The 16,606-nt window shown below is 42.4% G+C and overlaps 1 protein-coding gene across 3 annotated transcripts in view; it reads left to right on the top strand.

Annotated features, from left to right (window-relative positions):
- The first annotated feature begins 3,269 nt into the window (after positions 1–3,269).
- Positions 3,270–16,606, top strand: part of IL20RA (interleukin 20 receptor subunit alpha) — a 36,036-nt gene continuing 22,699 nt past the window's right edge. For all 3 annotated transcript variants that reach the window (XM_042937418.1, XM_042937419.1, XM_042937417.1), the window contains exon 1: positions 3,270–3,453. In XM_042937418.1, coding sequence (XP_042793352.1) covers positions 3,330–3,453 — 124 coding nt within the window. In that variant the 5' untranslated portion in view covers positions 3,270–3,329. The remainder of the gene's footprint in view (positions 3,454–16,606) is intronic.

Genomic DNA, 16,606 nt, shown 5'->3' with positions numbered 1-16,606 from the left:
CAAGCAGGGGCACCTGGGTGAGTCAGTCGATTAAGCGTCTGACTTCGGCTCAGGTCATGATCTCATGGTTCATGAGTTCAAGCCCCACATCGGGCTCTGTTCTGACAGCACAGAGCCTGGAGCCTGCTTCTGATTCTGTGTGTCCCTCTCTCTCTGCCCCTCCCGTGCTTACGCTCTGTCTCTGTTTCTCTCGTGTGCTCTCTCTCTCAAAAATAAACATTAAAAAAATTGAATTAAAAAAAGTATACATGGGCCTCTATGTTTATTAGCATTATTTATAATAGCCAAATTATGGAAGCAGTCCAAGTGTCCATTGATAGATTAATGGATGAAAAAAATGTGGCATACACACACACACACACACACACACACACACACACAGGAATATTATTCAGCCATAAAAAAAAGAATGAAATCTTGCCATTTGCAACAACATGAATGGATCTAGAGGGTATAATGCTAAGCAAAATAAGTCAAAGACAAATGACATATGATTTCACCCATATGTGTAATTTAAGAAACAAGACAAATGAGTAAAGGAGAAAAGAAAGAGACAAACCAAGAAACAGACTCTTAACTATAGAGAACAAACTGATGGTTACCAAAGGGGAGGTGGGGGGTGGGGTGGGGGGGGATTAAAAGCACACCTACCATGATGAGCACTGAGTAATGCAATGAATTGTTGAATTACTATATTGTACACCTGAAACTAATATAACACTATATTAACTATACTGGGATTAAAATAAAAAACTTAATAAAAGAAATAAAGCACCAAAGGGAAAAAAAACCCAGAAAGGTTGTAATCTTCATGCGTAGAAGAAAATACCAGTTTGGATGTGTTGAGTCATTTCAAAAATCATCTGAAGGATGTACTAGGATTTATTTTGACTGGGAAGATTTCGACTGGGAGGGTACTGGACGGTCTCTTCCTGATTTTCACAGGGTGGGTAAGAGGGTAAGAATTTGAAGGTACAAAGGAAACTCCCTAAGTTGAGTTCCAGGTCATGGGTAAAAACAAAAGGAGTCATGACTACACTCTTTAATTTAATGCATGGGAAACATCGACTGAACACTCAGCGATTTTTTAGGTCACACTCATCATACAAAAACCACAGGCATCAACTGAGTGGTGAATTTGATAACAGGTAGGAAGCCAGTGAGATTCTGACATGCTGCTAAGTGCAAAGGGGAACCTGAGAAGGGCCAGAGGGAAGGCGGATGTACAGAAGGCTGTTGGTTCACAAACAAAGAGTAGCCCACTTATGAGGGGGAAGAACCCCTACCCATTTCCACTTCCTAGTGGAGAAACAATGAAGTGTTACTGCTCAAGATAAGAAGGGAAGGGCTAGTACCTTTCTGCATTAGCCCCTTTAGGGCCACAAATGATTCATATTTGAACAGAAATGCATACAAGTCCTAAACCTTAGATACCAAAAATCATTTGGCCCAAAATACTTTTGTGGCAAATATATGTCACATTAACTCACAAGACTTAAAATAAGGATGAAGCTATACTAATAAAATTTGTGGATAATAAGAACAACAGCAACTCACAACAATGCTGATGATGTCCTGCTCACATGGAGTCCTTCCTAAAGTGTTCGGTCCTTCCTAAATCTTACTGAATCAGTAAGACCCAAGCCAGGAGATTAGAAACCATACCAGTTATTTTAACAGAAAAAAAAAAAAAAAAAAAAAAAAAAAAAGTGCTCTGTAGAATTGATGAAACAGATATTGGAGAACTAAAAATGTAAAAGGGGGGATTCTCAGACTGAGGCAGTGAAAGTAACTACAAAAGCTACTTCAGCACCCAGGGCAGAAAGAACAAAGGGAAGATGTGGGGGTTACATCCTGGAAAAGGAACCCCGGAAACTGGAGCTCTGGCTTCTGAGAATGGGCACCGTCAGCCCATTGCTGGAATCTCTGTGGGGGCAGAACGAGGTTGATTCTGGGAGTGTGGAACCAGAAGCTCCTGCTGGGGTGAAGGGACATGGTGGGGCAGTGTGGACAAGAACAGCCAATAGGAAGCCCGGCCCCTTGGCTCCTCCCCTGGCTGCCAAGCATGCCTCCAGCGCCCCCTATTGGTGGAGCCTAAAGGACCTGGCTGACAAACGTTTATGTGGAGTCCCAGCTTCTGCACCACATGGCCGAAGTCCCAGCCAAAGGGACGATGCGACCTGGATTTTATTAGCCTCTGTTTCCAAGTCTTTCGGGGAGAAGGAAGTAACATATTTAGAGAACTCTGAAAATCCTGGCCGACCTCTCACTTCCTCCCAGCAAAAAGACTTCTTTCTTTTCAATTACTTTAGATTCTTTTTTCTAGGATGGAGGTAGTTGATCTAAATTTAGGGATCTAATTTGGTACATCTGGGTACATCTCCCAGCCTTTACAACTTCCTCTTAAGGACCAGAGCTGAGACTGGCTCTCAAATTTTCTTTATACTACTTCAACTATTTTAACACATTCTTTTTTTTTTTTTTTTTAATGTTTTATTTATTTATTTTCCAAGAGCGAGAGCAGGGGAAGGGTGGGGGTCGGGGTGCGGGTGCAGAGAGAGAATCCCAAGCAGGCCCCGCACTGTCAGCAGAGTCCGCAGGGTGTTCCATGTCACCAACCCTGAGATCAGGACCTGAGTGAAAATCCAGATTGTGAGGCTTAACGGACTGGGCCATCCCCGGCGCCCCTGCACACGTTTCTTAATTTCAACCCCCCACCATCCCGTTATGAAGAGCCTGGAACCTAGAACCCGGCCTGTGTGGACATCTGCAGGCCACTGCTGACAAGCCTGGAGACTTCATTCAAGCAGATACGTCGTCCTTCCCTTTCCTCTTCTGTACAAAGGGACAGTACCTAGTTGCGGGTGGTGGGGACTGCGTGAAATCAAATACAGTGCATGGCAGAGTGCCTGGCGGGATGTTGAGAGATGAACGTCCATCTCATTCTTCCGGTACTGAACTCCGACAGTTCACATTCAGAGGAGGGATGGTCAGGCCCGAACAGCAGAACCCCTCTTCCCTGCGCCGCCCTCTCTCTCCTCCCCGGAGTGAGGTCCTCCCTGCACCAGTGCCCTCGCTGGTTGGGGCCCTGGATGCTCGGTCAGGCTCTCGGCGCCGCGTGCCTGGGGACTGGAGATCGCGCTGGCGGCTGGGCTGGGGCGGGACGCGGGTGGGGCGCGGCCACGGCACCGCCTCCCTGGGCGCCGGGCCACCGTGAGCGCCGCGCGCAGCCCGAGCGGTGGGTGCCGGGCGCCGACGGAGGCCGCGGCTCGAGGGGGCCGCGGGAGGCTGCGGGACGCCCGCGGGGATGTGACCCAGTCCCGCCGCCCATGTGGGCCCGCCGACCCCCGGCGAGGGCGGCGGCCAGAGAGGTCCAGGCGCCCGGGCGCGCGGCCCTGAGGCTGCTGCTGCCGCCGCTGCTGCTGTTCGCGGCCGCGCCGTCGGGATGCGCAGGTAGGTCGGTGGCGGCGGGGCCAGCCCCTTGAGGGACGCGGATGTTCCCGGGCCGGTTCCGCAGACGGCGCAGCGCCGACCGGCTTGTCCGCCGGCCGGGTGTCGCGCTAGCTCGGCCTGGGGGTCTGCGCCGCGAGCCCCCGGAGAAACTCGCCGCAGCCCGCCGCGCGCCTGCTTCTGAGTCAAGTTTGCAGGACCGAGCGTTTCACACTTTCCATTGCGCGGGTGGCAGGGAGGCGGAGGAAGTGTGACAGTGATGGCTCTGAGTGGAACCCACAGCTCGGAGCCTGCATTGGGCGCCAGTGACCCCGCGCAGCGCCCTCGCCCGCACGGACCTGCCGCCCTTTAACAGGGGCCAACCCCGGGGCCGGCGGTGACCACGGCGCTTTATACCGGACTCCCCGGAAGGGTCTGCTCGGAAAGAACAGGGTCTAGAAAGCGGCAGTGTTTCTAAAATAAGATCACTTCTCCTGAGCACGTCATTTTTTTCCCCCTTTGTGGTTAGGACCGTGTACAGGTAAGTGCTCTTTGATGTTTCGGAAATCACAAAACTTCTATGGTTGACATAAGGTAACCGAAATGTGTTTTGCTGTGTTTTTAAGTTTAAATTCTACCAAGTGGGATCCAGTAAGCCAGGATGATTCAGTAACCTGATTTCTTTCTTTCTTCTGCTTTTCTGATATATAAGAAAAAGATGTTTTTTTAAAGCAAGATATCTGGGATTTTTTTTTTTTTTTTTTTTTAATTAAAACCAGCAAAGCTTCCCAGAATACTGTACTTTGTAGAGACGTGGTTCAGGCTTTTAACTTTTACTGTTAACCCAGAGCTGAACAACAGTGAATGCAGAAAGTTGTCCGTGAAAAGTGCAGTGTTCTTAGTAGTCAAAGAAAAAGTTATGTGCAACACAGTTATTATGGAAGCAACCCAAGTGTCCATGGTAGATGAATGGATAAAGGTGTGATGCACACATACATACACCACACATGGGAATATTACTCAGACATTAAAAAGAATGGGATCTAGGGGCTCCTGGGTGGCTCAGCAGGTTAAGCGTTGGACTTCAGCTCAGGTCCTAATCTTGTGGGTCACGAGTTCAAGTCCCTCATTGGGCTCTGTGCTGACAGCTCAGAGCCTGGAGCCCGCTTCCGATTCTGTGTCTCCCTCTCTCTCTCTGCCCCTCACCCACTTGTGCTCTCTCTCACTCTCTCTCACGCTCTCTCTCTCTCTCACACACACACACACACACACACACTCAAAAAAAAATGAAGAATTTTATTTATTTATTTTATTTCTCAAAAATAAATAAAAATATAGAAAATTTTAAAAAATAGGATCTTGCCCTTTGCAACAACATGAGTGGACCTAGAGAGTATTAGATTAAGTGAAAGAAGTCAGGCAGAGAAAGACACATACCGTAGGATTTAACTATGTGTGGAATCTAAAAAATAAAACAAATGAGGAAACAAACGAAAAGCAGAAACAGACTCATAAATAGTGAGACCAAACTGATGGTTGCCAGAGGGAGGGGGGCTGGGAAATGGGCAAAATGGGTGAAGGGGAGGGGGAGATACAGTCTTCCAGTTATGGAATGAATACATCACAGGGATAAAAGGTACCACACAGGGAATAGAGTCAGTGGTATTGTAATAACACTGTAGAGTGATAGCGGCTATACATGTGAGCATAGCATAACTATAGACTTGTGGGGTCACTATGTCTACACCTGCAACTAATGTAACATTGTGTGTCAACTGCGCTTCAGTAAACATGCAAGAAGTTCAATACAGTTCCAAAACGTAGTATTTTTCAACAATAGATTTTATACCCCCAAGCGTTTCTCGTCTAAATCCTAAATTTATCAAAAATTATGGTTATTTTTTAAAATTATGGTTAGTTTATTTTGTGTTTATAAACTTATTTATAATATATTATCATATGATTTTGTATTGTATCATTTTCTAGTTATTTCCTACATAGGCTCAACGGGATGAGACTGCTCCTGACTTACACCAATATTGAGGCTCAAACTAACAGATAGGAATTTGTTTGTTTCTGTAATCAAAGACGGACATAAAGTGTGCTCCATAATTGGGTTGGGGACTTACAACAGAAGGCAGTAATATTCTCGGCTTGACAAAGCCCAGATGAAACTCTTCTCTGATCCACGAGACCCAGGTGCTATTTTCTTCTGGGTCCTCAGGTACCCTAAGGATCGCTGGAAAAAGCAGGTTAGAAGCTCCTTAGATACTATACCTACCTCTTAATAGCAAGTGACCTCTATCCTGATGGATCAGTCACAATATCCACCAAACAATGTGAGCTTTCTAAGGGTTGGATGACATTGCCACTCTTGGGCAGGTGAATACTTTAAGTTTTTGAACTTTTTAGCACAAAAATTCATTCACCCAACTCAGGCTTTGGGTCAGACTGTATAATCCCAAACACTCAGAGTGAGAGAAAAAAACATCAACACTCTGGGAAAATAGTTATATTTAATTTCAGGTAAGCTTTTAATGGAATTCAGAACATCTGTGATGCAAGCGTGACACACGCTCAGTTTCACTCTCTAAACTCTCCAGGGACAGAAGTTTCACCAGGAAGTTTATTCCTGTACGTTTCAAACTCTGCCCTGGCAGCCCATTCCCATACTTATTCTTCAGTGAACATAAAGAACTGTAGTCAGCATTATATAAAAAGCATTCAAAGCCAGTAAGAGAGAGCAGGAGAAAATAACTTCCCAAGGTCCCATATCCCCTCTCCTCAAGCCCTTCGGGGGCATCCATTGCTGTAGAATGATTTGGGGTTTTGTTTTTTTTTTTTTAATTTTTTAATGTTTATTTATTTTTGAGATAGTGGGTGAGCAGGGGAGAGGCCAAGAGAGAGAGACACAGAATCCAAAGCAAGCTCCAGGCTCCAAGCTGTCAACACAGAGCCTGACGCGGGGCTCAAACCCATGAACCCGGAGATCATGACCTGAGCCACAGTTGGATGCTTAACCAACTGAGCCACCCAGGTGCCCTGATTGCTGTAGAATAATTCTGACCTCCCCCACAATGTTTTTTGTGGACCACTCCTCCCAGATTCTCAGCCTTACCTCACACCACTTACTTACTGCTCTGCTGGCCTTTTTCCAGTTTCTAGAACAAAGCCAAACCACTTTTCATCTCAGAGAAATGAGATACTTGTAGTTCCCTCTGCTAGAGTGCTCCTACCCACTCTAGCCCCAGCTAACTGCTTGCTCACACTTGGCATCTCACCTCCAATATGCCTTCAGCAAGGAGATCTCCCCAAAATCCCTGAAGAAAGAAAAAAATATGGAGTTTATTATGTCTGTGAACAAATGAGCCTAACTTTAGTTTTGGAGCTTTTGGATTACAGTCTAAATATTACTACTATGCCTATCTATGCTTATTAGACTAATATACTATAATTAGCACGGTGAAGGTATTTGTTGAAGTGTCTCTTCTCTGATATCAACACAGCAGCATTTGGGTATTCTGTTTCATGAGAAGTTATTTGTACACACACAGACGATTCCGGTGAACTAACAAAATTCCCTTCATTATTTTTTTTTTAGCTTTTCCTTTTGAAATAATTTGAGGCTTACAAAAAAAGTTCCAGAAACAGAAGGGTTTCCATAAATCCCTTACCCAGTTTCTCCCGAGTTTAGCATCTTACATAACCATTGTACAATGTTCGGAACCCGGACATTAACTTTGGCATAATACATTCACTGAACCGTAGACCATGCTCACGTTTCAACAATGTTTCCATTAAGGCTCTTTTTCTGTTCCAGAATCCCGCTTTACATTTAGCTGTCATTGTCCCCTTTGTGTCCTCCAATCTATAACTGTTCCTCATGCCCGTGACACTTTGGAGTGCCATCTTTTCCTTAACATGTCCCTCCATTTGGGTTCATCGGATGTCTCTTCATGTTTAGAGTGAGGTTATTCCTCTGGAGCAAATTGTGTTGTCTTTCTCAGCATGTCATAGCCAAGGATTTATGATATCAATGTCTTCTCGGTGGTGGTGTTGACCTTGATCACTTGGTTAAGGTGGTGTCTGCAGGGATTTTCACTGCAGTTACTGTTACGTTGGAGCAGATATGAGGTAATTTCTTGTATCTTTGCATGGCTTCCACACTTATCAGCTGAGGCTCATCCCCAGCCTGTCTGGAGAATATCATGTGCCTCAGATCCAAGCATGTAGCTGTAGACATCATCAGCCTCAGTCTTCAAAATGTGTGCACCCAGTGCCTATAACTATGTATTGATCTTCCTGTAGAATAAATTCAAGAAAGGCAGTATTCACACTCCAGAGAATAAGTAAAGAGATTTGTTACCTCTGGCAGGTGGTGTGGTATAGGAACAAGGGGGTAGGGATGAGGGGGGAGTGACAGTTCTGAGTGTAACTTTTCGTATAGCTCTGGATGTCAGAGCCATGGGTAGGACATACATTTTCCATTGAAACATACACTCTGGACAAAGGAATAGGTAGATGGAATTATTAGTATTATAAAGTAAATACGTTAGCATAAGCATTTCAACATAAAACATTATGCTATTTTTATAACATTTTATTTTATTTATTTTTAATTTTAAGGTTTCTTTATTTTGAGAGAGAGAGCACGCACAAGCAGATGAGGGGCAGAGAGAAGGAGAGACAGAATCCCAAGCAGGCTCCACACCATCAGCACAGAGCCCAGTGTGGGGTTCAAACTCACAAACTATGAGATTGTGACCTGAGCTGAGATCAAGAGTCCGATGCTTAGCCAACTACGCCGCCCAGGTGCCCCTATTTTAATATTTTAAATAAATAAAACTGCATATCTGTGTGTTGACTTTGCTAGTGCTTGGCATAGTACTTTTCATAAAATACTACTCAGTAAATTTGCCTTTTTTGCTTAAAAGCACCTTTCGTTACATACATGTTATTTTTAAAATGATTTTCTATTTGCATCTTTTTCTTCTTTGCACAGCTTTACCAGGTATTACTGACATATTCACTTCCATGATTATTTTTAAAAAAGAAAAAGACATCTTAGAATCAGCTGCAGCTTAATGTAGCATGTATTTTAACGAGTCAAAGCATTTTATCCATCTTATTAACATAACACTCATGCTATGATTGTGATATTCTGACAGCACTCTTACTTGTTCTCGGTCCACATTTATGATTATCTGACACAAATGCTGATACCAGAAAAATGAATTAAATCACTATAACCAATTCCAGGATGTGTCAATTACTTATAAAATTGGAGGACAAGAAAACTTTAGGAAAAAATTGCTGGCTGGAGACATTAAAATTAAATCCTTCCTCTGCTTTAGCTTCAGAATTCCTTTGGGTATAGAAACCTGGGGGTGACAGGCCGTTCAAGTCCCATCCAGCTGCTTCTCCAGTGAATCTCCTTGGTGGCATTACTTCCAGGTCATTGCCTGTCTGCTATTTGAGTACCTGTCATTATGGGCAACTCACTGCATGGCACCCAAGATGGGATGTGCTGTCATCGCAGACTTCCTACCGTGAAAATGTTCTTCCATATAATGAGCTAAGTTCTTAATCTCTTTGACCTTCACCCATTCCTGGTGCTCGCTGTATGCTGCTAAGGCCATGCGGGACGAGCTGTGCAGGTAACAGGATGTAGCCATCTGTGTCTTCTTTCCTCTCCACTAACCACCTTCCCCGTTATGTCATGCCAGCCTCTGTCTCCTGGTCTTTCTAGTATGTGTGTGTTCCAGTTTGTCTGCAAGCTCCCAGGCTGCCTCCGCGTAGATCGTGATGACATGGCTGGTCTACTATATTCGAAGCCCTACACCTGGCGTGTTTGTTCTTAAATAACTCAGCTTCAGGTTCTTGGTGAACACAGGGTTCCTGATACCTATAAGGTGCCCTCGTTTTCTCTGTTCTCCTCTCCTAGGAGACACAGACTCTGACCCCTCATGTAAACTCAGACTTTCATATTAAGACAATCTCACTTTGCAAAAGTGGTTTCCTTTCTGTTGGCTTCTCAGAGTATAGAGGATGGAAATATGGCATAATGTTTCATCTAGAGCTTGTGAGGTCTGTGATGGGGGTCTTTGGATACCTTTTCCTGGAGAAAATTTTTGCTGATTATCTATTCGACTCTGGTTCTGTTTTTTTGCCTGTGATGGTCACCGCGTTACACATTGAGCCACAAAACGGCTTCCACACAGATACACGCTGCTTTCCCAAATGCCAGCTTTACGTCCAGTCACAGAGAAAGAGCATAATTTTTCGTGTACAGATTTGTCAGTAAGTTGTCCTTATACTTCCAGATTGTCAACATGTATACTATTCATTCAGCCTTCTCAAAGTTCCAGCCCATACAGTTACATTTGTATTTTGGTGATATGAGGGTTTTTTTGGTAACTGCGTCGTCCTAGTTAAAGCATTTGTTTCCATCATTTCCCCCATTTAAATTATCTCCTACGTCAGTCCCCTCATCTTTACTTTCTAGAGGTTAGGCAGCCCTTAAGGAATTTATCATTCTCCTCAATAAGCATCGTGTTCATTTTTGAGGAACGATAGAAGCGAGCAAATGACACCTCCTAGATTAGTTTTCTAAGGCCGCCATAACAAAATACTACCAATTGGTGGCCTAAAATAATGTAAATTTATTATCTCATGTTTCTGGAAGTTAGAAGTCTGAAATCAAGATATGGGCAGCTCTCCTTCTGAGAGCCGTGAGGGAACATCTGTTCCAGACCCCTCTCCTAGCCTCTGGTGGTTGCTGGCCATCTTTGGCCTTCCTTGGCTTGTTGAACATCCTTCCAATTCTCTGCCTTCACATGGCGCTCTCCCTGTCTCTTCACATAATCTTCTCTCTTTGTGTCCAAACTTCCCTTTTTTATAAGGATGCCAGCCATATTGGATTAGGGCCGACCCTAATGACCTCTTTCTAACTGATCATCTCTACAAGGACCCTATACCTAATTACAGTTACTTTATGAGGTACTGGGGGTTAGGATTTCAACATACTTCTTTTGGGAGGCACAATTGAATTCATACCCTCACAGGCTCACAGGGCAGTGAGCAAAGGCTCATAGGGCAGGATCCATGAGCTTGGCTTCTAAGGTGGAGAAAAGCGACCTTTTCATCCCCATGCAGCGGCTCTCCTCTTCAACATGGCCACTGCCGAAGGACAACTTTCCTGGGAGCGTCATGCCTGGAAGCCTCCCCTGAGAATGTTGAAGGCAGAGACGAGGTCTTCTCTTGTATGTTCCATAACATGAACATAAGAGAGAGCCACTATCTTGTAATATACACAAATGTTGAATTTTTATTTTGTAAACCTAAAACGAAGATAATGTTATAGGTCAATTATACCTCAATAAAAATAAAAAGGGAAAGCCATCAATAGGTATGTAATAAAGACAGTGAAGTTTAAATTTCTTCAGCAGAGGGGCTCACTCTCCTGAGATCTCTACCTCCGGCTTCTCTGAGGGGCACTTCAACTACAAAATCCTCACCCTTGATCCAACAAGGACCATTTTCATATTTCAGGTTAACTATCCATCTAATTCCAAGCCAGCCCTCCTCCTCCAATTTTGATTAAAATATATGTATTTCAAAAGGCCCACTAAATTATCTACTAAATGCTCTACTTTGTTATTAAAAATTAGCTCCTAATTTCTAAGTGCAAAATAGAATATTGCATTCAGCTCAGGAGCAAATAACTTAGGGGGATAAGGTAGCTGAGGTGATCAGATTTAATGAAGAAGAATTACCTTAACAGCCCATACATCCATTTGGAGTTTCCAGGAGTTAATATATAACTTAACACACTGTGATTTTTAAATAATTTTCTTTTGAACACTTGTTATTCATGCAATGTCATTCATTCATATATATCAGGAAGAGGTCTAGGCACTGAGGTGAACAAGAAAACAAGGTCTCTTTCTTCACAGAGCTTTTGGTCTCAGACAGGTAATTACATCAAGGTATAAATGCCAGGGGCATCTGGGTGGCTCAGTCTGTTAAGCATCCAACTCTCGGTTTTGGTGCAGGTCACGATCTTGAGGTTTGTGAGTTTGAGCCCTGCATCAGGCTCTGTGCTGACAGTGCAGAGCCTGCTGGGGATTCTCTCTCTCCCTCTCTCTCTGCCCCTCCTGTTCCCTCTCTCTCTCAAAATAAATAAATAAGCCTAAAGAAAATAAAGTATAAATGCTAGAATTGAGAAGACCAAGCTCTTTACAAGCACAGGGGTGCCTGGGTGGCTCAATGGGTTAAGCGTCTGACTCTTGATTTCGACCTAGGCAGTGATCTCACGGTTTGTGAGTTCAAGCCCCTCTTCAGGCTCTGTGCCAACAGCATGGAGCCTGATTGGGATTCATTCTCTCTCTCTCTCTCTCTCTCTCTCTCTCTCCCTCCCTCTCTCTGTCTCTGTCTCTCTCTCTAAAAAAAAAAAAAAAAAAAAACTTCAAAAAAAAAAGCACAGAACAAGGTAACCAATTGAGTCTAGAAGTCAGGCAGGGCTTCCTCTAAAAAGGGTCCTTTAAACTGAGATTTACAAGAGTTGCTGGTGTGTGTATATATACATACATATATATGTATGTATGTATACATACATATATATGTATGTATATGTGTATATATATATATATATATATATATATATATATATATATACATAAAATTTTATATATATCAATTCACATTTGCCCTACTTGAGAAAAGATACATTAGAAAAGCAATGAGATTTCAAAGTAAATATCTTAGTATGAACAAATACTTCAAACACTTTTAGGGGCCCCTGGGTGGCTGTGAGTTGGGCATCTGACTTTGGCTCAGGTCATGATCTCACAGTTCATGAGTTCAAGCCCCACATCAGACTCTGTGCTGATGGCTCAGAGCCTGGAGACTGCTTCAAATTCTATATCTCCCGCTCTCTCTGCCTCCCCCACTCATGCTGTGTCTCTGTCTCTCTCAAAAATAAATAAACATTTAAAAAAAATGTTTTTAATGCTTTTAGGAAAAACAAAATTCAATAAATAGTTCTAGGTAGGCTGGCATCCATATTATATAAAATAATATCATTCAATATAAATTAAGGTCTTTTTCATTTAAAATTTTAGCAGGAAAATACAGGCATATCTAATTTTATTGCACTTTGTAGATAGTCCAGTTTTTACAAATTGAAGATTTGTGTCAACCCTGTGTCGAGCAGGTAAGTCTATCAGTGCATTTTCCCAGCCACGTTTGTTCATTTTGTGTCTCTGTATCGCATTTTGATAATTCTTGCAATATTTCAAGCTTTTCAGTTATTGTTATATTTCTTATAGTTCTCAGTGATCTGTGATCAGTGGTTGTGACTTGCTGAAAGCTTAGAGGATGGTTAGCATTTTTTAGCAATAAAATATTTTTAATTAAGTTGTGTACATTTCTATTTCTATTGAACACTTAATAGGCAACAGTATAGTGTTAACATAACTTTTATATTCACTGGGAAACCAAAAAAGCTAAATCCTGCTCTAAGCATAGACAGTCTATAAATTACTAGATAGTTAATATTCTTTTTTCACACCTATAGTTCTTTCTTATATACTTTTCAGTTCTTTTTTTTTTTTTTTTTTTTTTTTTTATAAAACTACACATCAACAAACAAGAAGTGGGCAGGAGTAGGAAGCTTCATAGCTGTAGGACGGCCTGACTTCAAGGTCATTGGCAGCCTCAAGTCACTGTGGTCTGTGGGGCTCTTTGCAATACTGAATCAAACCACAAACAATTATCAAAAGGCACAATTGTTACAGCTGTGGTTTTGCAAGCTAGGGCTTCTGTCCTCGGTGCTATTTCCCACTTCCTTAATCAACACAGTCCTTTGAAGGCCCTGTTAGCTTTAGTGAGCAAAGGCAGTGTCTTAATTGATCCACTCAGTTGTTCATGGACAAGTTCCAAGGCCGTGAGTGCAACAGTGCCTTTGATTCTTCCTTGTGCGTGGACTCTTCGTGGTTGCTCTGCTTTTCTCATCACCAGTGTTCTTTTTTTTTTTTACATCTTGTGGCCGTTAAGGACCTAAAAGAGCTGATCTTCAGTGTGGCCTAAGCAGCACGTGCAACGTCTGTTCATTTTATTGCATATAGTTACACAACTTCAAGGCGTAATTCAACCCTACTCTAGTCATTCTCGAAAATATCAAAGCATCTACCTGTCACTAGAGAGGAGAGCTAGCCTAGTGAAAAAAATTTACCTGATTGTTTTTGATGGCTACTGTCTGCTTCCATCCTTGTCTTGTTCAGCAGGAAAATCTGAGATCACAATTGCGACCACACTCATCAACCTCATTTCCCTCAAAATTCCAGTCTACAGTGAACAGAAGCAAATACTAATAACTACTTCCAAATTTCCACTAATTATTTTTGAAACTCTCTTACTTTTTACATGTTTTTCCCCCATTTTTAGGTTGGTGATTTTCCCTCTGAAAATTTCAAGTGATGAAGGTATTGACAAAAGAATGGCTTCTGTGAGAATATAAAGAAATACTAGTTGTGAAAATGATTTGAACAATAAAGTCGATGATAGTTAATGAATACCTGCTGATTCAACTTGGAATTCCCAGTAGCTATTCTTTCTAATACCTTAGTGGTCCCAAATGGTTTGCCTTTGACTCTGTTCTTACTTTCATTTCCTTTCTGAGGCAAGTTATCAATAGTATAGACTCCAACCCACATTTGAATCTACCTTACTTTTCCAGATACTATGATGTTCATTATTACAAATCCAGCTACTTTAGAGAGATCACAAAATGTGGAGAAAATCAAGTTCCTGTCCTTAAAAGGCTGATTTCTAAAAACGAAAGGAAGACATTTATATGAGAGATGATATAAGGTAGTGTGACTGGTTTTCTAACAGCAGGGCTGACATATTCAAGTTAATGGTGTCTTCAAAATAGGCATTTTAGAAGGCAATGTACAAAATATCTCACAACAATGTATTTCGTAAGCTCCTCTTTTCAGAGTTCCGGGTAGAGCCTGCATACTTTGGTCAGAATAACCCATTAAGTGGCAAACCTTCATCTTGGAGATGGGATTTAATTTTCAAATGCATTCCAAGCCATTTCCAACAAACTTGGGTAATCAAGATGAGAAGTCAGGTTATGGTTTTGCAAAAACAAGGTGTGATTATAAAAAAAAAAAAAAATGAGATGGAAATATTTGTATGTTTTTAAGTTGTCTTTGAAAACAATTATAGCTGAAAGGAAGTGTGCCCTAAATGCCACGAGCTGAGCAGTGCCCTAGCAATAATTATAAACCCTCCCACAGGAACTACATGGAAGATGCACACTGTCTTTGATGGGTCAACTCCAATCTCCTTATTTTAGGAAGTCATCTCGACCTTAAAGGCCTCCTTGCTATCGAGAACCGACAGCAATAGTCAAAAACATGTTTAAGCACATAAATTTATTTACTGAGGTGTGGCTATAAAGAAATAACACCGCTTTTTCTGTATGACTTATGCATCACTCATCCACATAAATGTTCACATACCTGGCAGGGAAAGCATATATTGATGGATCATGTCCCAGATTCAGATCCTATCTGCTCCTTGAGAGCAGGGCCTTCTGTGTGTTTCCCTCCTCTACTGCCCTAGCGCCTGTCAGCACTCTTTCTAGCACACGGTAGGTACCTAGTAAACATGTTGAATGAATGATATGACTGTGTACAGTTCCACCAGGAAAAGCTTCAATGAAGAAGAGATACTTGGGTTTTCCTCATTGAATTTCTTATATCTCTCCTTAGAAGCAATCATCTATGACATGCAAAATCTATAATGATCATACAATCCCTTCTTCCTGCAACTGTGTTCTCAGGATCATTTCTGAAAGGCAGTAGGCAAGTGGCCTACTATAGGAGCCCAGTCATGGTCAGAACACTTGAACTCAACCAAGGATCCCTCCAAATGGCTGAATAACCATGGCCAAGTCATTCAGCCTCTCTGGGGCTCTGTCTATTCATCTGTAAAGTGAGAATAGTTAACTATCGAGGACAACACTGAGCTAATAATGATTGAGCTCTTTCTTTGTGCCGGGCACTGTTCCAAGAGGTCTATGGAAAGAATCTTATTTTTTTTTTTTTAGCATTTATTTATTTTTGAGAAAGAGAGACAGAATGTGAGCAGGGAGGGGCAGAGAGAGAGGGAGACACAGAATCTGAAGCAGGCTCCAGGCTCTGAGCTGTCAGCACAGAGCCCGACCTGGGGTTTGAACTTATGAACCGTGAGATCATGCCCTGAGCTGAAGTCGGACACTTAACTGACTGAGCCAACCAGGCGCCCTGGAAAGAATCTTATTTAATCATCCCATCAAGCCTATGAAGCAGATAGTATTATTTTGTTTTATAAAGAGGAAATTGAGGTGCAGACATAAATAACTAACGTGGGGATGCACGACTGATAAGTGGTAGAGAAGGGAGTGGACCCCAGTGTAGCTCTAGAACTCTTGCCCTTAGAACTTCTCTCTGGCCAACTCACATAATCAATTACTAGAAGCCAGAGAGAGAGGGCCAGCGACCACCCTACATAATGTACACTATTATTAGAGAGAAAAGTGAGGGAGCACACACATCTGGCAGAGAGTGGGCAAAGATACAGTAGAGAAATAACAGTGGAGATGGTGGTTAAGGGAAAATCATCAAGTTTACAGGAACTAATGTTAACACCAAACCATGCTCTTGCCTTTATAGACAGCTGCATATCTTTTCTTAGGTACATAGTTCCTGACTCACATTTTAAGGGCTGTTGTTAGATGACTGATTTTTAAGAACACTTGATATATAATTAAGGAGGGGAAGAGAGAGGAGTTAACAATTTTCAGGAGAGATGATTTACAACTTGAGACAAAAGAAAATCTGCTTTTCCTTTCGGCATGGTGACGTTAGAACAATATCTAAGGGATTGCATCAATGCACAAAAGCAGCAATGCTGTTTGGCTCTCACTTGGTGTGTTCAGGATGAGTTATTTACAGCTTTTGCTTCCCGAAATTAGTTAATCACCCTCTGGTGCTTTTTCTTACCTCTTTTAACCTCACTCCCCACAGAAAGGATAGATACAAACATGTTAAGGTATTTTCCTATTTCAAAAGATACAATAGGTAGCAGCCACTTGTCATGCATGGGCGACTGTTCCTTCATTCAA

This window comes from Panthera leo, chromosome B2 (assembly GCF_018350215.1).
Source record: "Panthera leo isolate Ple1 chromosome B2, P.leo_Ple1_pat1.1, whole genome shotgun sequence".
NCBI classification, from domain to species: Eukaryota; Metazoa; Chordata; class Mammalia; order Carnivora; family Felidae; genus Panthera; species Panthera leo.
Note: the sequence above shows the minus strand (reverse complement) of the source record. Positions and strands in the feature narration are given on the sequence as shown.